At 42.7% G+C, this 24,223-nt stretch overlaps 1 protein-coding gene across 1 annotated transcript; it reads left to right on the top strand.

Annotated features, from left to right (window-relative positions):
- The first annotated feature begins 1,352 nt into the window (after nucleotides 1-1,352).
- DDX59 (DEAD-box helicase 59) lies at nucleotides 1,353-13,582 on the top strand. The gene is made up of 7 exons (XM_018569510.1): nucleotides 1,353-3,563; nucleotides 4,738-4,905; nucleotides 6,386-6,475; nucleotides 7,962-8,213; nucleotides 10,335-10,487; nucleotides 11,714-11,842; nucleotides 13,305-13,582. The coding sequence occupies exons 1-7, from the start codon at nucleotides 1,353-1,355 to the stop codon at nucleotides 13,560-13,562; spliced, it is 3,261 nt and encodes a 1,086-aa protein (XP_018425012.1). The 3' UTR covers nucleotides 13,563-13,582.
- The last annotated feature ends 10,641 nt before the right edge of the window (nucleotides 13,583-24,223 follow it).

Below are 24,223 nucleotides of genomic sequence, written 5' to 3'. Positions count from 1 at the left end.
GGCAAAGGAACCATTCGTCAGCTGCTGTGATGTCAAAGGATGTGTTCAGTATCGATGCCTGGACCTGTTCTTCTCCAACACCCTCAACAGCAAGATTGCTTCATCTATAAGATTAACAATGGGGTTTGCCCATAAAAGCTAGATACTGTATTCAGCAGAATAAAAACTAGCTAACATAGTCACACACAGAGAATTTCGTTCAGTATTCCATTACACCTTTGTGCATTAATCCATAATTGAAAGGTTTTTTAAAACCTCCGGGGTTTTTTTTGCATATATCTACTGCTAGCAAGCAGTAGATGTATGTAAAAAGTGTAAAAAAAAACAAAAAACCCCGCTTTGAAAAGGGTTAATACTTACCTGTGTCTTTCCACTCGCTCCCGCTTGAAAATGTGAACATTTTTGGGCGGCCGCAAAGCATCTTGGGGTGGGCGCATGCGCAGTTCACATTTTCGGCCGGGACGCTAGGAGAAATACAAGGCAAGTCTATGGAGGCGTGCACCTGCATGCAGACACTGTGGGACAGGAAGTGCCAGCAAGCTCAGAGGAGTCAGCGCTGGATCGGAGACCCGCCTAGGCTTGCCACCTTTTCTTCAAGCGAAACCCGAACACTCTATCGACGCGTGGAATTTTTTTGAGAGAATGAGTCGTGGCTTAGTTATATGTAAATTGTGCCACCCATTAATATGTAAATATCACAGTTGAGACTATTTTCAGTGGGGGGCCAGTAGCCCCTATCTTAATATTGGCTGCCCCTGTCTGCATGACATCTTGTGTCCAGGTTTCTGCTGCCATGAAACCCGGACACAGCATTCAAAACCCGAACTGTCCGTGTGAATCCTGGACAGGTGGCAACCCTAGACCCGCGCTGGAGGGACAGATGAAAAGGACAGGAAAGAAGATTGGATTAAGAAACATCATTTAAGGTATGTGCTTTAATTAACATTGGGGGAGGGAAAAATATTTTTGACTTTAATGTCACTTTAAGCCTGCCAATCTGAGCTCCTTGTATCTCCAAATTCTCATTAGTTCAGTCCAAGCAACCCAAACTACTATGTGACAGTGTAGACTGAGCTTTATTAGTGGATATAGCCGGGGTTATGTGTGCAGATATACTAATTTCAATACAGAGAAAAGCCAATACAACTACTGCTCCCTCACAGCACAGCACTACCATGGAGCTCTCTGTGTACATGGGAAACGTGGCGTCATTACTCAGCGCCGGCGTGTAAGGACGGAGGAGGCGGAGCTGATTGGCTGACAGCGCTGTGCGCTATTGGCCGTGACTGACATAGAGGAAGTTGTGCTCTTGTTTCGGATGTGATGATCAGATTTCGCCGGTGGGGATTAGAATGTTTGTACCGAGAGCTGTGAAGAGGCGGACAGAGGCTGACAAGAGTGCGGGGAAGAGGAGAGTCACTGAGAGGAGCTATGAGGGCACATCCGAAGCTACCCCACATAGCTCCTCTGTTGCTGCTCACATTCCTTCATCGTCTCTGTCCATTGCTGAGCAGTCACAGTCATCACCTACTCTTATTCCTGCTTCCTCTAGCCATCCATCAGTCATCACCTCTTCTGCTCTCCCTGTGACTCCCCATTCCCCCACTGCATCAGGGAATGCAATAATTTCTACATCTAACCATTCATCGGTGACCAGTTCTTGTCCTCTTCCTGTGTCTTCTCATTCATCAACTGTCTCAAGGAGTGCCATCATTTTTACATTTTCCTCCTCTAACCATTCATCAGTTACCAGCTCTTCTCTACTTGCATCCCCTCCTTCCCCCACTACCTCAAGCAGTGCCATCATTTCTACATCCTTCTCCTCTAACCATCCATTGGTGACCAACTCTTCTCTTGCTGTGTCTCCTCCCTACCCCACTGACATAAGGAGTGTTATCATTTCAGCATCTTCCTCATCTAACCCTTCATTAACCAGCTCTTCTCTTCCTGTGTCTCCTCATTCCCCCACTGCCATAAGGAGTGTCATAATTTCAGCATCTTCCTCATCTAACCCTTCATTGACCAACTCTTATCCTCTTCCTGTGTCTCCTCGTTCCCCAACTGCCCCTAGGAGTGTCATAATTTCAGCATCTTCCTCATCTAACCCTTCATTGACCAACTCGTATCCTATTCCTGTGTCTCCTCATTCCCCAACTGCCCCAAGGAGTGTCATAATTTCAGCATCTGCCTCCTCTATCCATCCATCAGTGACCAGCTCTTCTCCTCTTCCTGTGTCTCCTCATGTCCCTACTACCCCAGGGAGTGCCGTAACTTCAGTATCTGCCTCCTCTACCCATCCATCAGTGACTAGCTCTTCTCCTCTTCCTGTGTCTCCTCATGTCCCTACTACCCCAGGGAGTGCCGTAACTTCAGTATCTGCCTCCTCTACCCATCCATCAGTGACTAGCTCTTCTCCTCTTCCTGTGTCTCCTCATGTCCCTACTACCTCAGGGAGTGCCGTAACTTCAGTATCTGCCTCCTCTACCCATCCATCAGTGACCAGCTCTTCTCCTCTTCCTGTGTCTCCTCATGTCCCTACTACCTCAGGGAGTGCCGTAACTTCAGTATCTGCCTCCTCTACCCATCCATCAGTGACCAGCTCTTCTCCTCTTCCTGTGTCTCCTCATGTCCCTACTACCTCAGGGAGTGCCATCATTTCAGTATCTGCCTCCTCTACCCATCCACCAGTGACCAGCTCTTCTCATTCTGTGTCTCCTAATTCCCCCACTGGCTCGGGGAATGCCAGTATTTCAGCAGCTGCCTTCAGTGAAATTCATCCGTCGGTATTTTCTCCTGATTCACCAGCTGTGGTGCCTAATGGTCCTTTTTCAACCCCATCCTCCTCTTCAGATGTCTCCCATCAAGTTTCCGACCCAATATCTACACCCGCTGGTGTTTCTGGGCCATCCACTGCTGATATACGTGTCATAGAGGAAGAACCTATCAAATCTTTTAGCAAACATCAGCGCTGGCCTGCTTTGGGGGAACCAGTGTGTGTTGTATGTGGGAGATATGGAGAATATATATGTGATCAGACAGAACATGATGTTTGCAGCTTGGAGTGCAAAGCAAGGGACATATTACAGGCTCAGGACCGCTGTCCCCAGAACACTGCTAGTCCACTTGAGCACCAGCCTGTAGAAAGTACTGATGGAGGACAGGTCCAGTTATGTACCGCATCTAATATGCCTCACTCACGTCAGCCCATGGATGCCGAGTCTTCATCTTTTACAGCTAACCACCATGACACCTCTTACTCCTACACTGAACATGAATTTATTGCCCAGCTGGAGCAAGATCAGATTGACCATCTAAGGCAGCAGCTCGGCTTGTCTGTGCAAGGTCATGAGGTGTGCAAACCTATCATAGAGTTTGAACATTTAAGCTTTCCAGCTGCACTCTGTGTAAATATAAAAAGAGCTGGATATGATGTTCCTACTCCAATCCAAATGCAAATGATGCCTGTTGGACTGATGGGGCGCGATATATTGGCGAGTGCAGACACTGGCTCGGGGAAAACAGCAGCTTTTCTTCTTCCAGCCATCATCCATTCTCTGGAACAGGTATTTCTTTAACAACAAAAAAAAGCATGTCTTATGCTGAAGTTTGCTACTATTAGATACCATTATACTTTTTTTAATCCCTACTTGTTATGTTGATTTTGAATTGTATTTTGAAGTATGGTTGAAAAGCAGTATAGAAATGGTGGTCTGTGGTCAAGTCCAAAGTCAGCATTCTCATAGGATTGTGCCCAATGCCATGTCCTACAGTTCACAGCACCGCACGTTATGGGGGTTGTTCTAGGTGTGTTTCTGTTCCTCTTACAAAGAAATACCAAGGGGGGGGTCAATGCCATAAACTGGACAAACTGTGTGCATGTGTTTCTGTCTCTAGGCCTCGGCGAACTGAGCCTGCACAAAACTGTCAGTGACCTATCCGACTCATGACCCAATCAGCAGCTGCTAGGGCATTCCCCTTCTTATTTGTTGTGTGGTTGCAGGGTGGGGAATGCCCCGGCTGATTAGGCTGGGAGGGGATGTGTGACTGACAGTTTTGCTTAGGTGAACCTGGCTCACACCAAACTTACGCACATCTCTGATGGTGAGCTAGATGGGGAGTTACCTTGGAAACAGGGATAAAAAAAACTCTAGAGCTACCCCTGCATTGCAAGGGCTAAGTGCTCATTTTGTTCTAGGGTCTAAAATAAAAAATATATAATTCTCTGTATTGTCTGACTGCTAGACCAGTCCCCACAGCCTATTCTTCCCTGGGCTCCAGGGGTCTAAGGTCCTGTGATGCTATCACGTTTATTCACTTGTATTAGATGTGAAGACATTGAGGGACATTCCAGAGGGGGAGAGAGGTGAGCAGTCACCACCCTGGGACTGAAGATCAGGTGAGTATATCTTTTTTTATTTTAGACCCTAGACCAAAAAGAGCACATAACCCTTGCAGTGCAGGGGTAGCCCCTTTGTTTTACTAACAAAACTCACAATGTAGAGTTTTCCTTTCACTTCCTGTTGCATTTTCAGGGCAGGAACTGAAGTGAAATCTCCGCAGTGGGGGGACAGACGATAAACAAGTAATCGTACCAATGTTTAATCCATTCCCCATTCTATCCAATCTAACTTAAAACATTGTTTTGGCAATATATATACTTTATGTGAATGGTCTCTGAAGTGCTTTGGAATTTATTGGTACTGTATAATTAAAATCATTTTGTTTTTCCCTTGTTAGAAAGATGCTCCAGCTGCTCTGATTTTGACTCCCACCAGAGAACTTTCGGTGCAGATTGAGAAACAGGCACAGGAGCTAATGTTTAAAATTCCCCAGATGAAGACTGCTTTGCTTGTTGGAGGAATGCCCTTACCACCTCAGATCTATCGACTAAAGCAAAATGTGCAGGTAACCAAAGCCATACAAAGTAAACAGTTCATGTATCCAGAAGATGATAAATAAATAAATTAAATATATTTCAAAGAAACAATAATGCCATTAAACAGCTTTGGCAAAACAAATATGTATTTATTTGTTTATTTGTTTGTGTTTTTTGTTCTTTTGAAGCTGAGACATGGCGAAATAAGTAGAGCTTAAGGAAAAAGAGGCAGGACTTTGCTGCTCAGTGTGTTACATATCATCAAACTGAGAAGTAAAGCTGCGCTATAGCAATCCTAGGCTGCTGAAGAGGAGCACATATGAATGCAGTATTATTTGAGACTTATTTTTCAGTCAAGTCATCAGATTTTCGCAGTTATCAAAGGTCATCAGTTTACTGTTAACCATGAATTATGGCCCTATAATTATTGCCCTCAATGCGATGTTCGCGGTGATACCCAACATGTGTGGCACAATCATCACAAGCAGGCTGCCACAAGTGATCTGGGCGGCTATCCCCCTTCCCAACTGATGACAGAGTTATCCAGTCATGATCGTTCAGTTCGTTAACCGATGATGGGATAATTCCGTCATTAGTACAATGAGCGCTGGTCCGTGAAGGAACCAGAAACTCATTGAGTTGCTGCTGTGGATGGGGTCCGAGTTAGAGCCTCAACAGCAAATGAGTTGGCCACAGTCCTGTGATTACGGTGAGAGCTAACCGCCGTGACAGTTATACAGCCGACAGCAGCTCACTGTGTTGAGTAGCTACGAGAGCTGGCTGTGTGTTACAAAGTGATACAAAGTATCTCTGAGGTCAATATTGTATACTACTCGGAGATACTAAGTATCAAAGCCCCTGTTAATAAAAAAATAACCCCTTAATGCCCCCTAGTTTGAAAAGAGAAATACAATTTAAAAATGTAAAAAAAAGAAAAATATTTTTAAAAAGGTCAAAGTATTTTAAAAAAAAAAAATGTAATAAAAAAATGATAAGACAATATTGTGCCGAGGAGGCTATTAAAGATGGGAGAAAAACATGCCACATTCTAAAATTGGTCCACACTAAAATTATATTTTACTCCTTTGTATTTTGTGACCTATAACTCCCCAAATAAACTTAAATCCCAGACATAAATAAAATAATTTATTATGAATTACTTTCTGTTAGCTACACTAATTATTATTATTGCCAAAGCTGTGAAAAAATGTGTTTTTGTTTTGCATTTTTGTAAAACATTTTTATAAAACAAAAAATAAACAAAATGTATATATGCATATGTCATGTCAAATTAAAGCCCATTTTGTCCTTTTAAAAAACGGTATATAAAATGTGTAGGTGTAATACATGAGGAAGATGGATATTATGGTTAAACAAACATAGCAAAAATGGCAAAACTGCTCTGGTCCCCAGGAAGGGAAACATTTTTTTTACTATGCCTAGTGCTTCTTCTTGCTTTTCTATCAATATAGTCCAACTGACCCCTTTTATCTGTTTTTTTTTTTATAGATCATTATAGCAACTCCTGGAAGGCTTTTAGAAATACTTAACCAAGATTCTGTAAACCTTACTAAACTTAGGGTTCTGATAGTGGATGAGGTAAGTGTAATGTAGTATGTGTTATTAAAAGTTATTCATGAAACTACTTCCGTGTTTTTTTTGCAGTTCTGCTCCAGTGTAAGTTAGACTAACTAGCTCTTCACTACAATACGTATATAAGGTATATAAGGACTCCTAGACATTTTGTTCTGGTACAAATGCAAAACCACATATATATTATATCTGGACTGGACACTAAACAAGCATGTCCAAGGGACACCCATAACCATATTGCTAGGGCTGTCCAGCTTGCTAAGATGTTAAATATGTAGGGCCGGTGCTAGACTATTAAGTGCCCTAGGCAAGACCAGCTACTTGCACCCCCCCTCCTGTGGCGCTCCTCTGCTCAGTGGGCGGGTGCAATAACCAGCCTGCTATTGACTTTGCAATTTGAAATAGACGGGAAGTGCCGTGGGGGGTGAATGGTCAAGGCTGCGCCCTTGGTATACAGTCAGTATACAGTCTTTTGGTCAATTTGGTTTATGCATCTCCTTGATTTGTTTCATGGCCTGTGACACTGTTTTTATCCTATGTGCCTAACATAAGACCTGTTGCTCTCATTGGTTGGTGGAAAGGACATCCTATTTTTTATGATTGGTAATAAAGTTCAACAGAGCACCAGAGATATAAATAATGCTAATGCCACTTCACTGAAGGGCACACAGTGTGCTGGCAGGACCACATTTACTACACTTAGCCCTCATGTAGGTTGCAGTGTGATTGTCTCTCTTCCTGCACCACCCCGCTTAGCCTCCTGTGACAGGCAAGCAGGATGAAGAGCGTGTTGCAAGCACTTAGCGATCTGGGCTGATCGCTGAGTGTCTGCAAATAACTGAGGCAATATGCTTACTGTGTTCCCAGTTTTTTTAAATGAACAGGAAGTGCTCTACATCACTTTCATGATTGTGGAGTAACTGATGGTATCTTCACAGTTTTTGAATGGGCAGGAGCACTCAGTATAGAGTCTTCCTGTTCTTTCATAACAGGGGCTGCAGAAAGAGATTGAGGACTCTGTGTCCTCAATCTCTTTGTCTATTTTAAAAGGAGATATCAGGGGTCTTTTCAGACCCCTTATATTTGCCCAAAAGCCCTAACAGTAACGTAATAAAAATAATTACAAAATAATTCAAGTTAGAAAAAAAAAAGTGTTTTGGTTTTGGCCTGTCAGAGTTTTTAGTTCCGGACTAAAAATGTCATTTCGGTGCATCTGTAGTAAATAGGGTTGGTACTTTGTCAATGGCCATGCTTAGATATTAACACGGTTGGGTATTAGTTTAGAATGGAGCAGTAATGGAACTTCAAAGACAGCCTCTGTTGTACAGGAGGGTTGACATTCAAAACTGTCAGACAGTTCTGTATATAACACTGGTATATTGACCCAGCATTCTGGAAATGAAAATAAGAATTGATTTATATGGTGTGAAATTGGGAATTTTTTTTTTTTACCTTGGTGAATTACATTTACTAGTCTTTCTTACGTTCCCAGGCTGACACAATGCTAAAGATGGGATTCCAACAGCAAGTGCTTGATATTTTTGAGCAGGCTTCGCAGGATCATCAGACAATCTTAGTTTCAGCCACCATTCCCACCAGCATTGAAACCTTTTCCCAGCAGCTTTTAAGGGATCCTGTGCGAATCACTGTTGGGGAGAAGAACCAACCATGTTCTAATGTGCGTCAAATTGTACTGTGGGTGGAAGAGCCCTCAAAGAAAAAGAAGCTCTTTGAAATACTGAATGTAAGTAAAATAATACTCAATCGTTATGTTTATTGGGTTCATATGTGAATGGTTAACTGTTAAAGATCTCATATGGTGATTGTTATCCAACAGAGGATCTGGGTGGGACTTTCTTTATGACACATGTAAAATGTACCTTTCTGTATTTTGTCTTCATATGAAATGTCATCAACGTGCTGTGCCAATTCTTGCATGCAATGTAACCCCCTTTAAGCACAGAGGATGCCCATTGTTCATTTACTTTGGTGGAGCAAATTTATTTTTCTAGCAAATTGTCTTCATGAAGATCCTTCACCAATCGATGGCAGACAAAGATTATGTGGTTGTGAAATGTATAGGTTCCATTAAGATTGTACCCGGATACAAACCATTTCATGTACAGGAGTAGTAAAGCAACTGGACCACTTAGATATTTTATTACAGCTCATCACACATACTGTAGTCTATAGTCATAAAGTGAAGCTTTAAAAGGGTCATTATGGGCCGAATATAAACTAAAATAATAATATATTTATAAAGTGGAACTCCAGGCAAACGGCTAAACCCCCAGTTGAATTGTGTACATTTATGATTACAAACAAAGACGATTCCTAATTTTTTTCAGTCAATCTTGTGAATTGCACATCTCTTGCTTCTAGTTTACTATATTCTGGTTCAGATTTACTCTTTCCTTGTTCACTCACTTCTCATTTAATTGTCCAATTAACAATCTGGAGTCAGACCGATGACATAGGAAGCCTAATTGCTGAAATAGGAAATCCTATTTCTGTGCAATGTGGCTTAGGTCTGTAATTCACAAAATTGTCTCTAAAGGATTACAAAAAGCAGGTAAAACATTTCTGTAATATAAAGCTGTAATCTTCAGCTGTTTGCCTAGGGTATCACTTTAAAGTGACATTAAAGTCAAAAATGTTTTTTAATGTCAGCACTTACCTTAAAGGAGAACTATCGTGTTAAGGCTTTCCCCATAGTTCTCCTTAGGGTAACGGGAGGACACAAACTAGCGTCCTCCCGTCACCCTAGGCTCAGTATACCGCGAGCTACTGCTCGCGGTATACTGAGACGCCGCAGCTGAAGCGGATCCCCACAATTGTGCCGGGATCCGCCCAGCTGCGTGACTTACAGCTGGCTCTGCCTATCTAGAGGCAGAGCCAGCTGTTTCCCCGCCCCTCCCCCGTCCGTTCCGCCAGTCAGCGCTGGCGGATCGGAGCAGGGAGGGGGGAATCCAGCCCCTTCCCTGTCATGGCAGAGAGCCGTGACAGGATCGAGAGGTGAGCGAACGCCGGTATGTGTTCGCTCACCTCCCGATCTACTGAGCCGACCTGTGACAGTCTCATTGTCGCAGGTCGGCTAGAACTATGAGGTGACTGAAAAGCACTCACCTCATAGTTCTCCTTTTAAATGATGTTTCTTAATCCGATCTTCTTCTTTCTTGTCCTTTTCATCTGTCCCTCCAGCTCTGCGGCGAGTCTCAGATCCAGCGCTGACTCCTCTGAGCTTGCTGGCACTTCCTGTCCCACGGTGTCTGCATGCGGGTGCACGCGTCTATAGACTTACCTTGTATCTCTCCTTGTGTGCCGGCCGAAAATGTGATCTGCGCATGCGCCTGCCCAAAAATTTTCACATTTTAGGGAGCACGCGGGGAAGACACAGGTAAGTATTAACCCTTTTTTTTTTTTTTTTTAACGCTTTTTGCTTATATCTACTTGCTTGCTAGCAGTAGATATATGCAAAAAAAAAGACACGGAGGCTTTAATTATCATTTTATGGCTCAGTTAAATATGCTTTATTGATTGGTAGTTATTGTAATGATTATTTTCATAAATAAGCAAATCAGAGTTGAAAATACTAATCATTATAGCAGATACACATTCATTATAAATTAATTAAGCCTTTAAACTTCAATAAAATGTGTAATGGAACATCGATTACGGTTGCTAATGTTTATATACATAGATATGTAGCAATGACATTTTCAAATAAAATGAAAATATAAATAATGGCACAATTTCTGGATATCTTGCATCTGTGTTGTATTATTAATGAATTGTAACATGAATGTATTTGACAGCATAGCGTGCTTGTGTTATTTGTATATCATGCTTATCTCTGTTTTCCTAGGATTCAAAGCTGTTTCAACCCCCTATCTTGGTATTTGTGGATTGCCGACTGGGAGCAGATCTCCTCAGTGAAGCTGTGCATAAGATTACAGAACTAGACTGTGTTTCTATCCATTCTGATAAACCCCAGACTGAAAGAACGAAGATACTCAAGGTAAACTCATTTTTAAAAGTGTACTTGTAGCGCTAACCTCTTCTTGTGGATATGCCTTGTGGTGACCTTTGAATTGTGGGTTCCAAGTAGAATGTTGGGGTGCATGCTTTAGATAGAAGTCAAGATGTACATATGATGTGCAAGATTGGGGGTTCCTATACAAAAAAGAATCCTTCTGGGCCTTTATGGGATGTGGCAGAATGGCAATGCAATGAACAGAAAAGTTCTTTATATCCAACAGTTGTAAACATGCTTTAACTATGAGGTTGTATATGAGGAGGATTGTTTTTTGAAAGACTTTAACATTCGTTGTTGAGATTGTGATCTAATATCCTTTTTGTTGCTGAGCACAGAAGGCATTAACCTTCACGCAATTTTAAGGCTTGACATGTTTAGTGTCTTTTTACCCGACGTGACCCCATCTTTTATATTTTACCAAAAAATTGGGTAATAATAAATGTTTTATCATTTAATATAGGGGAAACGTTTTTTTTAAAAAAAATTTCGGTAATTTTTCCTTAATATAGTAAAAAAATAAAACCCCCAGTGGTGAATAAATACCACCAAAAGAAAGCTCTATCTGTCCCCAAAAAAGGGTATAAAATTCATTTCAGTACAGCGCTGCATGACGGAATAAATGTCAGTCAAAGTACCGCAGCGCTGAATACTGAAAAATGGCCTAAATGGGAAGGGGGTTTAACACCGCGGATGTCAACTGGTTAAAGACTCCTAGCCAAGTTGAGTTCAAAGCCTGCATAGCAGCTAGGGAGCAGGGGCAGCAGCTATGGCCAGACAGCAGTGTTTTAACTAGTTGTCGATCTTAGGTGTACCACACACGCCCCAAAAACATTGCTCTCTACTGCTGCCAAAGAATCTTCTGCATCCAACACATGCTATGTTTTATTTTGGCCAAACCTATATATCATTATTGTGTCCTATAGTGATGTAGGCGGTCAGCTACAGGAACAACAGAGAGCACTAGATATCTCCCAGATTCTCCCCGACGTATCAGAGGCAGAAGATATTTACCACAGCATAGGCAGTGGGACAGGAGTGTCACCTGTGTTCTTTTACAGACACTATTTTTGTTTAGTGAAGAAACGTGACTAAATATTGGACCAGCCATATTTAAATTGTCTTTTAATGCATTATTTTTGGAATGTCTCACGATTTCACTGCTATGTATATGCTCTTTTTTAATCATTCTTATTTGCCACTTTCTATAGGGATTGCTCCAGGGAGAGTATGATGTTGTTGTGAGCACTGGAGTCCTCGGGAGGGGTCTGGATTTGGTGAATGTGAAGTTGGTGGTGAATTTTGACATGCCTTCAAGTATGGATGAATATGTCCATCAGGTAAATATATCAGTTTTATAGTATGATGTACTTTATATTTTTTTGATCAATTAACTTTTTCATCTTTGAAGCAGACATGACATTGTTTATTGAAGAGTCACCATGGTCAAATGCAGCTATAAAACTTCCCCACTATATGGGGGCTCAGTATCTTGGCTACATAACAGGCTGCCATAATAACATTTGAAGGTGTAATAATTACACTCTCATTCTTACCTTGCGCAAAGATTTTTCAGCTTGCTGGACAACAATCTAAGCTCCGGCACAATGAGAGTGATCTACACTACACCTGCATGTTTGGGTTGAGGCCAGTCAAGTTCCTCCACCCCAATCTCGCTCATCAATGTCTTTATGGACCTTGCTTTGTGCACTGGTACGCAGTCATGTTGGAACAGGAAGGGGCCATCCCCAAACTGTTCCCACAAAGGTGGGATCATGAAATTGTCCAGAATGCCTTGGTATGCTGATGCCTTAAAAGTTCACTTTACTGGAACTAAAGGGCTAAGCCCAACCCCTGAAAAACAACCCCACAATGGATGAGCTGACCCCGCTCTGTCATTTTATGTGGCCTACCACTTTGTGGCTGATTTGCTGTTGTTCCCAGTTGCTTTTACTTCATTATAATACCATTAACAGTTGACCGTGGAATATTTAGTAGCAAGGAAATTTCACTGATGGACTTATTGCACAGATGGCAACCTATCACGGTACCACGCTTCAATTCATTGGGCTCCTGAGAGTGATCTACACACACACACCAATACACACACACACCAATACACACACACACCAATACACACACACACCAATACACACACACACCAATACACACACACACACCCCAATACACACACACCAATACACACACCAATACACACACACACACCAATACACACACACACACACACCAATACACACACACACCAATACACATACACACACACACACCAATACACATACACACACACACACACCAATACACATACACACACACACACCAATACACATACACACACACACACCAATACACATACACACACACACCAATACACATACACACACACACACACCAATACACATACACACACACACGCACCAATACACATACACACACACACGCACACACACCAATACACACCAATACACATACACACACACACACACCAATACATATACACACACACACACACCAATACACATACACACACCAATACACATCAATCAGCCATAACACTATAGCCTCCCGCCTAATATTGGGTAGGCCCCCCTTTTGCTGCCAAAACAGCCCTGACCCATTGAGGCACCACTAGACCTCTGATGGTTTGATTTAGGAAGAAATATCTTCATCTTTGGTGGTGAGCTTACATCCACAAGGTGGCACTAGAGCCCTGTTGGTTATTACTGTGCTGGTAACAAAAACTCTGCTGGTAAAGTTTATAAAGTTTCTTTTTTTTTCCTACAGATTGGAAGAGCAGGAAGACTCGGCAACCGAGGAACTGCTATTACATTTATTAATAAAAATAACAAGAACCTCTTCTGGGACTTGGTGAAAAGGGTGCAGCCCACTGGCTCACTTCTTCCTCCTCAACTACTGAACTCCCCTTATGTCCTGGAGCAGAAAAGGCTAGAGCAGAGAAAGCATCAGGACAAAGACCGATTGGTGACCGGAGAACAAATTCTTGATCTCATCCATAAACATGACAAACGAAAATACAAATAACGACCTGCCTTGCATCCTTCATTGACTGAGTAGCAGACACCTTTCAGTGTCCCTTTATTTTCTCTTTGGAAGAAAGTATGGCTACTGCCAAGAAAAAAAATGTCCTCTCATTTTAGAGAAGAGCTTTGCTCAGAAGTGATTAATTATAATTCAGGTTAGGGATGCACCGGTGTTGATTACAAACCTATCGCGATAGCGGAACTGCCAGTATCAGGAAGCCGGGCGGCGAGCCATTACACTCCACCCTGCGAGCCATTACACACCGCCCGGCTTCCTTAATGGGACTTTGGATATCGGGGAGTACCAGAAAAAAAATCGGTACTTATACTCAAAACTGAAAAACGGTATGGGTGCATCCATAATTCAGATAGAAATCTGTTATTTGCATACTCTTCAAGTTGCATGCACCTTGTGTAATAACCTTCATTTAACATTTTTTTCAATGCCACTAATCACTAATAACTGCAGTCTGTATTGTCTTTTTGTTCTCTTTAATGTATTTAATTTTTGCTGATTTGTTTTATTCAAGATACTTTCACATTTATGACTGTTCATATTTGTTCTAAGCGTTCTGCTTATTCTTTGTCAAGTAGACCCTGCCCCTGCGCAAATATATGGGTGAGAAAGCTAATTACAGAAAGGGATGTGAAAGTGATGTCCATACAAACCTACAGAGTATAAATCAGTAGGAAACAGACAGAAAGGAACGTAAATGCTGTCATAGCTTACCTCTACTTTCAAAAATGTTAGCTACCTTGCTGTCGTCCTGGCTATTTTGCTTTAAAACTTTGAGTTACTGACCTGGAACAAGCATGCAGATAGGTAGTTTTGCCATTTTTCTTTCCTGATATACTTGCTTGTTGTAAGTTTGTAAATTAATGTATTTAAAACAGTGGGTCAGCATAACAGCTCGGCAACTAGCATTTTTTTACAAGGTGGTCAGCAATGGTAGTCCCCATATAAGAGGTTGCAGAGATCCAACAGGATCCAAGAACCTGGCTGTACATGGGGAATTGATTACTGAGCAAGTTGAGATGAAACCCCTCCCTCTCCCAGCGCTAAAGCTGGCCCTACACTGTATTAAATTCGCACAGTGGGTATCCCTGTCAGCACCCTTTCGCGACAATAAATCAGCTTCCATCACTGTTCGAGTTTACTGACAGTGGCACACCCATAAAGAACGCTGTTTACTGAGGATGGAGGAATCTGTTATCTGCAAAAAAAACAATTTGGCTAGCTTAAGTCTTGCCCAGACATAGACCGTGATTAATGCCGGGAGACGTGAAGCTTAAAGTGTTATTAAACCATGACATGTAAAAGGCTTGTAGTGCTGAAGACCTCTGACCAGGTTTGCTGTGTGTTTTTCTTTTAAAACCTGTAGTTGCATTCCATGTTTAAAAAAGGACTCTCCCCCAGTTCCTGCTATGGAGTGGCTTCATCCTCTTGCATGGTCCCATGTATCCGCCCCTGCATGCTTGATCTTTCCTGGGACTGCAGCCAAGTGTCCCTACACTGCATGCATCCACACATTAAAATAGTACCAGGAGCCTACAGTGGCAAGCCACATGCTCCTCCCTTCTCCAGCACCTTGATTGACAGTAGCTTGAGCGTGTGCCATTGTAGTGACTGGCACCCTGTGACGTGCTCAAAGATCGCACTCCCCTCCTAAAAGTTTGAAAAAGAGGCAGAGTTGGCACCAGTGATCAGTTTAAAAAGTAAGTGTTGGGCATTAATTAAGAACGGTAGCTGCGTTAAATGTATTTAAGGCAAGGTCAGGTTTACTTTAAAGCAAACCTTGGTAGGTGCCATTTTTAATTTTGCCTGTATTTGTGCATGTTGACAGTCTTGAGCTTCCATTTAAACTGCGCTGGGATTCTGGTGTATTCCTGCACCGTTGAGGAGAAATGGGCTCCGTCCAAGGAAACTTGGCCTCAATGTATTCATAAATATATCCTAAGATAGGACTGTTAGACTGGAGTTAGGGGCCATTTGCAAATGTATGCAACAAAAAACAGCACTATGTTTGCAGATCGCACTGGACTGGAACGCAGGCACTATTGTGCTTGCGTTCCGGATGCAGGTGGTCGCACTGCGGGCGGGGGCGGGCGTGGCTGCTCTGCCATTAACTTCAATGCACCCCCTCCCGGCCAGCTTGCATTCCAGTGCGTTCCAGGGGCCGAATGCATTGGAATGCGGAGTTTGTGGTGTGAACCGGCCCTAAAGCAACAAACTTCTGCAACACGAACTGTTAAAGCAGTTTGGACTTAGTTTTCTTTTTTTTTTTGGTGACTAGTAGGCAGTTGTGCTTGAACACTTTTTTCTATTGTTCTCTTTAACTACCTCCCGTCCAGCGGCCATACCTAAATGGCCGGACGTGATCCTTGTAGATCCAGCTGGGCGTTTTAAAACGTCCTTCCTTGCCCCCACTCATGCACAGCGCACTAGAGGGAAAACTACCTAAAATTTAAGCAGCCGGTGACGGCTGTTTAAATACAGGTTTTGCGGCTTCTATAGAACCGCTGGATCGCTTGTATTTTGTGCCAGTGTGCGCCCCCCTCCTCTGATGCCGAGATCTGCTGTGCTCGGTGCGGGCGGCTCTGTCACTAGAGATCAGAGGGAGATCAGTACATGATCTCCCCCCCTGTGTCAGAGTGCAGGAAGTGATGTACATTACATCACTTCTGCATTCAGCTGTCATTCTCTGGCTACAGAAGCTGGTGAAGCAGATCTCTGCTTCAGCAGCTTCTCTAGGAGTCCCTAGGTGATACTGGGGGTCTTGGAGACCCCTGATGTCTCCATAAAGAAGACCTGTCATGTAAATCGGCTATCACATAAGGGGCTTCTTAGCCCCCCCATGTAATAGCAATAAAGTTGAGGTGAAAAAATCACATAAATTTGTTTCTAAAAAAAACACGCACAAAAAAAAGTCAAAGTCCCCTGCCTCCACAAACATGCGTCAGGTGTCTGTCCGTGCAAAAACGACGATTTTGCCCATTGCCACACATGATACATATCACTGCGAATGTCGGATCATGAGCAATAATTCTAGGGCCATTTATCACTGATAACACTAAACTGATGAGCAGTAAAAACTTTTAAAGCGTCGCCTATGCCCAGTTTTAAGGCTTAACATGTTTGCTGTCTTTTTACCTGACGTGACCCTGTCTTTTATATTTTACCAAAAAAGTGGGGTGATAATTAGAGCTGCAGCTAACGATTATTTTCAAGATCGATTAGTTAGCCGATTATTAAGTTCGATTAATCGGATATAAAATACATTTTAAAAAATGGCTCCAGTGATGGGACTACTAGTTTGTATTGAGATTGTAGTCCATCACAGGAGCAAGCTTGGAGCGGTGGAAGTAAAAAAAGAAAAAAAAAAAGTGTGGTGTGCAATATAGTGAAATGGAAAGTGTAAAATTATACAGCAACGAATACAGAATGGCACCAGCTATAGAGGACTACATAACTCGGCAATAGTACATTATACAGCGCAATGCAGAATACCACCAGCTATAGAGGAATACAACAAATCCCAGCAATAGTACATTATAGCTGGCGGTATTCTGCATTGCGCTGTACAATGTATTATTGCTCGGTTTGGAATATAACATGGGTGCAAAAAATGAAAAAAGGGCCTCAGTCATGAAGGGGTTAAAAACGTTGACAACTTTTTCAATAATCGATTATAATTGATTTAGTCGATTTGTTGTTGCAGCCCTAGTGATAATACATGTTTCCTAACATAGAGAAACAGGTTTTTCCCCAAAATTTTCAGTAATGTTTTTGTCATTTTTGTTTCAAAAGAAAGCTTGATCTGTCCCCAAAAAACGATATAAAAATCTTTACAGTACAGTGTTGCATTACGGAATAAATGTCAAAGTACCGCAGTGCTGAATACTGAAAAATGGCCTGGACAGGAAGGGGGTTTAACACCCTGGTCAGCAAGTGGTTAAAGAAACCCTTTGCCAGTGTTTAAGGGACCCCCTGCCCAATATGAACTATCTGGCTTATAAAGAACTCGGCAAACTATAATTGATAAACAAAAACTCTACCTGAATCTGTCTTCTGTGAGTCACTACCTTACCGGTCTCAAAGTGTACAAAAGGTGAGAGTAGGCTATTAATCACAACGTGCATGTCAGAAACACCTCTGTGCTTTCTGTGTTAGTTGTATAACTGGTCTTTGCATATGTCATCAGCAAGGAGGAAGTGTTAGAGACTAGATACCGTATTTTTCGCTCCATAAGACCCCGTTCACATATAGCGACATACCTTTTGCAGCGGATCCGCACGGCCGGGATAGCGCGACTTTCGGGGCGACGTTCCAGCGACGGTAGCGCGACCTTCCCCGTCGGGCTCCATAGAAAAAAAGCAAAATCGCGCAAAATCCGCCGAAAAAAGGGTCCGGTAGAAGCGACTTGCGACCGCGACGAGCGACGCGCGACATGGAGTTAAGACAGCTCCATTGAATAACATTGGCCGGCGACTTCTCGCGATATCGCGCGGCAAAAATGCGCGATATCGCGGGGGAAATCGCGCGACAATTCGCTATATGTGAACGGGGGAAAATGTGTGTGCGTCTTATGGAGCGAATCCCTAGTTTTTTGTACATTTAGCCCTGCTAAAGCAGAGCTAAACGTACAGTGGAAGCCGCTGCTCGTTTAATACAAGTGACCATGGGATAGGAGCTCACCATAGAGCCCCTAGAGCAGACGAAGAACGTCCGTTCTTCGTCTGCTCTGTGTGATCACTGAGACCGTGGCGCTGTAATCACAGCACCACCTGTCTCAGCAGTCACTTACTGCAGCTTCTGTCACAGAAACTGCCTGCGTCCTATGTACCGGTGCACCTTATGGAGCACAAAATGCAGTAAATGTTTTGCTGCTTATCTTTTGAAAAAAGCAGGAGTTTACATATCAGAAACATTGCTGCTTGCTTTGCTTAAAGTAGTATTAAACTCAAACTTGTTTTCAATAATGAATCTAGATCAAACAAATATACATTACCCAGCAAAGCATTTCTTTACATTTTTATGTTCAATAAGTTTTTATTAAGAGAGATTTTACAAAGAAAGTACAGTACAGTCAGGGTAAGCACACAACGTGAACATACTAAGTGTGCGGCATAGAGGCGAACGCTAAGTTTAAGGGGTGTGAAGTACCATTGTAAGGCTATCTTATGTTCCAGAGTCCATAAATCCACACACTTAGTGGCTTTATGGGTATATGCGAAAGCGTTTATCCATTGTTGGGATGAGAAAGATCTTTCTCCCAGGTCCTAATTGGGCTAGATTTAGTAATTACCAATTTGTTTTGTAGAGAGCCGTAGAACAGTGAAATCCCTCCAGCCTGCACAGGGCTGGAAAAATAGAATTGCCCGGCGGATCTTGGGATTTTACATTCCCTGAGAGAATTGCTTTTCATTTTTGCCCAAACACTTACAAATCATCATGTTTCTGAACAGCTGCTTCCAAGTCTCTCAGCTCAGCCTCCCTGAACTTCCTGTCCAGCAACTGTTCATTTACTAGCTTGGAGGAGGGAGAAGAGGGGACCAGGGGGGAGGGAAGTAGCTTGATTTGCTGTGTCTGTGTGTTTGTGGAAACACACAGCTTACTAGTACACACAAGAGTGACTGCATAGCACCCTGCTTGAGAAAGGAGTCACTCTAAAACTGGAAGTCAGGACCAGTGCTCAGTTATTTCTGCAGGAAACTAAAACTTGTAAACATCAAGATGCAGCCTCCATTGTAAATGATTTCAGCATTTGAAATAGATTAAAATCCTTTTAAATTTAATATCACTTTAAGCAAAAAGAAGTGTGTTTGAAACAGCTGATGGGGCAAATAAGGAGGGTGTGGCACCCTCCTTATTTGCCCCATCAGCTGTTTCAAACACACTTCTTTTTGGTGGCCATGCATGCTTAAACTACGGCCCAACCTTTTTTGCCCATAGTTCTCTTTAGGGTCACAGGAAGACATTTACTATGTCCTCCTATAACCCCAAACTCTGCATGCTGACATGCAGAGCCACACTGCGGCCGGGAAAGATCCAGAAGATATTGTTGGGATCTACCCTGGCACCTGCCTGACAGCTGGCTCTGCCTCTCTAGAGGCAGAGCCAGCTGTGCCCGCCCCCTCCCCGTTCGACCCTCCAATGAGTGCTGGAGGAGAGGGAAGGGGGTAATCCCTGCGGGGAGCAGTGACTGACAGTCACAGCTCTCTGCAGGAAGAAGATAAGGAACTCAGTGATCAGCAGTATGTGATCGCTCAGTTCTCAATCCAGAGATAAGACCTGTGACAGCTTCAATGTCACACATCGGCTCTAACTATTGGGATGAGTGTATTTCACTCTCCCCATAATTTTCCTAATCTGACAGCTTCAATCCAATGGGTGATAAAGAAAAGAGAGAAAGGAAGAAATTGGAAAGAAAAGGGGGAAATATGGAGGGGATAAAAGATTAGAAGGGAAAAGAGAGAGGCTAGATTATTAGAGACTGATCACAGTGGCCGAGAAAATATTTCTCAATACATAGCAGAGGAGGAGTCATTTGCCCTGCTGAGCCAGCAAAAATAATATTTGTTGAATTGTTGGCCCTGAGTAGTTATTTCCCCATTCTAAACTCAGACCTGCAGTTAGACCTGCTGTAGGTGGCAGCTGCTGGTTGTATATCTCCTTGTTCAAACTCATAATCCCAGAGCCTGGCAGCTGGAATTCTTCCAGCATCAACTTCCTTTGCTGGTGTGAGATTTAGGGCCTGTACACACTATGTGCAGGTCATGCCCCGACCAGAACAGTTTGTTCCCGGAACAAAAAAGCATCCAAATGTATCCATATGGTATTTCTGGGTTCTTTTCACACCAGCGCAGTCCGTTTCCGGTCCTGACCAAGAAAAATACTGCTTGCAAATGCACTGGACTGCACCTGTAAGACCCATGTAAGCGCAAAAAAGTGGCAAAATGCACTGTACTGCGTTTGCAGATTTGCTCCAACGAAGCAGGAGTCATCATTTCTAACTACATCTGGGAATTTTCAAGTGATTCGCACCTCTATGTTAAGGGACTATTTTTTTTTTTTCTCCAAAAATGTTTTATTAAATTTACAGCAATTTTTAAGCGACTATTTATCACACGTGAACGCAATGCGTCTTTTATATAGTTATGATTTTAATTACATGGGGTTTTTTATGCCTTTTTTAGGATGCCATTCAAATAAAATCGTATGTTTTTTATACGAAAAAAAAATATGTGTGCCGCCTTACTGGTTCTACCTATATAGCCCTCTTTCAATGAGCATTGCATCCATGTACATTTAGGGGTGTTATGCCAGAGTCAACCACCCTGTTTGGTTTCTGTATCAATTCCTGGATGATCTAAAAGAGTAAGGGTCTATATATCTTTCTCTGCCTGTCAGCATTTGTGTACAATGAGCCACACATGGGCATTTCATTGCACAAGCTTGTCCTGTGTCGAGATGAAGTACCTCCTGTGTTCATATGTAGGAGTTACTTCATCCTGGTTGGCAAATTCTGTGAATTATAACACTTTATAGCTAACACCTCCTGGGGCCCACTATTTTACAGTGGATTTTGTAGTCTGGTAGACGTATGGCAAAGCAAAACTTTTGAAGTGAATAAATGCCCATTGACACAGGCCCTAAATCAGTGGTGGGCAAACTCTGGCCCTCCTGCTGTTGTGAAACTACGAATCCCATGAGGCATTGCAAGATTCTCACTGCCACACTCATATCTCCCAGAAGACAGATGCATGGCGGGACTTGTAGTTTCATCACAGCTGGAGGGCCAGAGTTTGCCCACCCCTGCCTAAAAATATACCTTATTCCACAGTGGAGTCACACCAGGTCTAGACTCATCACTACTGGGTCCTAGGTCATATGGTGCTGTGCTTCCCTTCTCTTCAGTGGCAGAAAGCTGTCAGACACACTTAGGGCTTGTTCACACCAATTGTGGTGCATTCCAGAGCGGTAGGTGCTGGAACGCACTGCAATCGCTCACAAAGCTTTTTGCAGTGCACCACCACGCCCCCTCCCGCCCCAGAACGCAGGGGGAATTTTTGTGAGTGATTGCGGTGCGTTCGAGCAGCTACCACTCAGGAATGAGCCGAAATTGGTGTGAACTAGCGCTTAGGGCTAGTTCACACCAAGTGCGGAGCAGAGCAGTTACAGACTGGATCAAAACTGTGTCCAATGTATTCCAATGGTATTTTGGGCTCTAGTTCACACCTGCTCTGGAACGTGTCAAAAAACACTGCACTGTGCAGAAACTCATACAGATCTGATCTGCATTTGGTGTGAACAATCCCTTACCTCATCACATACATTGCAGGACTGGCAATGATGAGTTATAGGAAGGAAGAGGTACAATTTTAAGGGGATCTCTCTCTCTAGACTGGCAAAGAAAGTGGGGCAATTGCCACATCGATTGCTTACATATGTTCATATTAAAAAAAAACGCAGCACAAATTACTTTGTGACAGTTCTAGGAAGTAGCTGCTTTCAATAACGCTAGAGGCGAGTACCCTTAACAAACCTGGCGGCTGCAAATCTCTGCTCTTCAGCGCAGAGTGCCCTTATCAAAAATGGCGACTGTGGCTTTCGACTTCCTTATACGGGCAGTGCGACTTCCCAGCTAGGCTGTGACATCGATTCCACCAATCATAAACCATGGAGGGGAATTCGAAAACATTGGCCAGCTGGAAAACGGAAGAAGCAGAGAGAGCAGACTGCATAGACAGGGGTAAGCCATTACAGGAGGCGCAATGTGTTTTTAGGCGATGGCGGAGCAGTTCAGGCCGCTCTTGTGAGGTAGCTCGAAACACTCATTATATGAAAGAATTGCGGATATGAGAGTCGTTTCATGGTATGTTTGTTCACAGTAGTACATTCGGCTGTGTATATGAATAGAGTACGGAGTGTCATCATCTGTACCGGTATATGTAGAGTAATCCCACTTCACTTGCTACAAGAAATCCGATAACTCTGTATTAGAGATCTATATAGTATGCAGATCTGTTATAATATATTATAACCATAGAAAGAGACATTGATCTGTCAATTCACTTCCAGCACTGTGTCATCAGGACTTCTATATGTAGATTAATATCACTTCCTACAAGATTATTATATGAAATTTGATGATTCTTTGTATTAGAGTTCCATAGACTATGTAGATCTGTTACAATATGCTATAACCATAGAAAGTGACATTGATCTGTCAGTTCACTTCCTGTGTTGTGTCTCATTCGGACTTGTTTATGTAGATTAATATCACTTCCTTAAAGACTATTATAAGAAATCTGATGATACTTTGTATTAGAGTTCTCTAGACTATGTAGATCTGTTACAATATCTTATAACCATAGAAAGTGGCATTGATCTGTCAATTAATTTCCAGCACTGAGTGTCATCAGGACTTCTATATGTAGATTAATATCACCTCCTACAGGACTATAATATAACAAATCTGATGATACTTTGTATTCGAGCTCCATAGATTATGTAGATCTCTTATGAGATATTATAACAATAGAAAGTGTCATTTATCTTTCCATTCTCTTCCAGTATTGAGTCTCATCCGGACTTCTTTATGTAGATTAATACCGCCTCCTACAAGACTATTATAAAAAATCTGATGATACTTTGTATTAGAGCCTCAAAGAGTATGTTACAATATCTTATAACCATAGAATGTATCATTGATCTGTCAATTCCCTTCTAGTACTGTGTCGTCAGGACTTCTATATGTAGCTGGGCTCATGCACACAAGTGTGATAAAATACTGATTTATATGCAGGATCTTGATGGCAGAAAGATCCTGCATAAAAAAAATGCATGAAATGGTCCACAAGGTTCTTCGTGTAGGCCTCATTCACACAGTTGCAGGGGGCTGTGTTTATGCTCCCAGACAGGTACAGGTGTATGTGAAGCTGTCTGTTAGAATAAGTGAGAGGTTTTTTTCAAGCGCATCCCAGTGCTTACATCTGTACAGGGACGGATGTACGGCTCTTGAGATAGACTGCACTCATCCCTGTACAGATGTAAACACTGGCATGTGAATGAGGATCCGTGCAGCTGCAGCCTGTGATTGCTTTTAACAGGCGGTTGCATGGAACACCTATTTCTCCCCAGGCACATAAACATTGCCCCCTGCATGGATATGCGGATCTGTGCACCCGTGTGAGTGAGGCCTTACATATATAAATCTCTGTAAAACGATAACATCCATAACAAAAAAACAAAACCTCTTTCCATTTCTCTAGCTCAGTTTTCAGCCTCATCATGTATGTCAGTTTTTTATGCATACATGTGTATGCAAGTTCAAGTTGCACGTGCAAGTTGGTCAGAGCCTTCCATTGGATAGTAGGACTAGGTTCAGCAACAGGTTGTCCCATCCTGCCTTGCACATTGTAGCCCATGTGTGTTTACTGGCTTTGTGACATGTGTGCTGGTCTCTCCTCTGTTTTGTTTTCTCTGATGACTTGAGCTAATGCTGGACGTGTCTCCACCAGCACTGGTAATTTTATGCAGTAGTGTGCCCATAAGGATGACAACGCTAAGGCTCCAGACAGTGCATGCAAAGGCAGCGCTGTCACCCTATAAGCGGAAGGTGAGAGAGTTTACGACTGCATCTAAAACAAAAACATATA

The sequence above is a fragment of the Nanorana parkeri genome, unplaced genomic scaffold (genome assembly GCF_000935625.1).
Source record: "Nanorana parkeri isolate BGI_ZX_2015 unplaced genomic scaffold, ASM93562v1 scaffold1346, whole genome shotgun sequence".
Lineage (NCBI taxonomy): Eukaryota > Metazoa > Chordata > Amphibia > Anura > Dicroglossidae > Nanorana > Nanorana parkeri.
The sequence above is the reverse complement of the archived record's forward strand: the minus strand, read 5'-3'. Positions and strand labels throughout refer to the sequence as shown.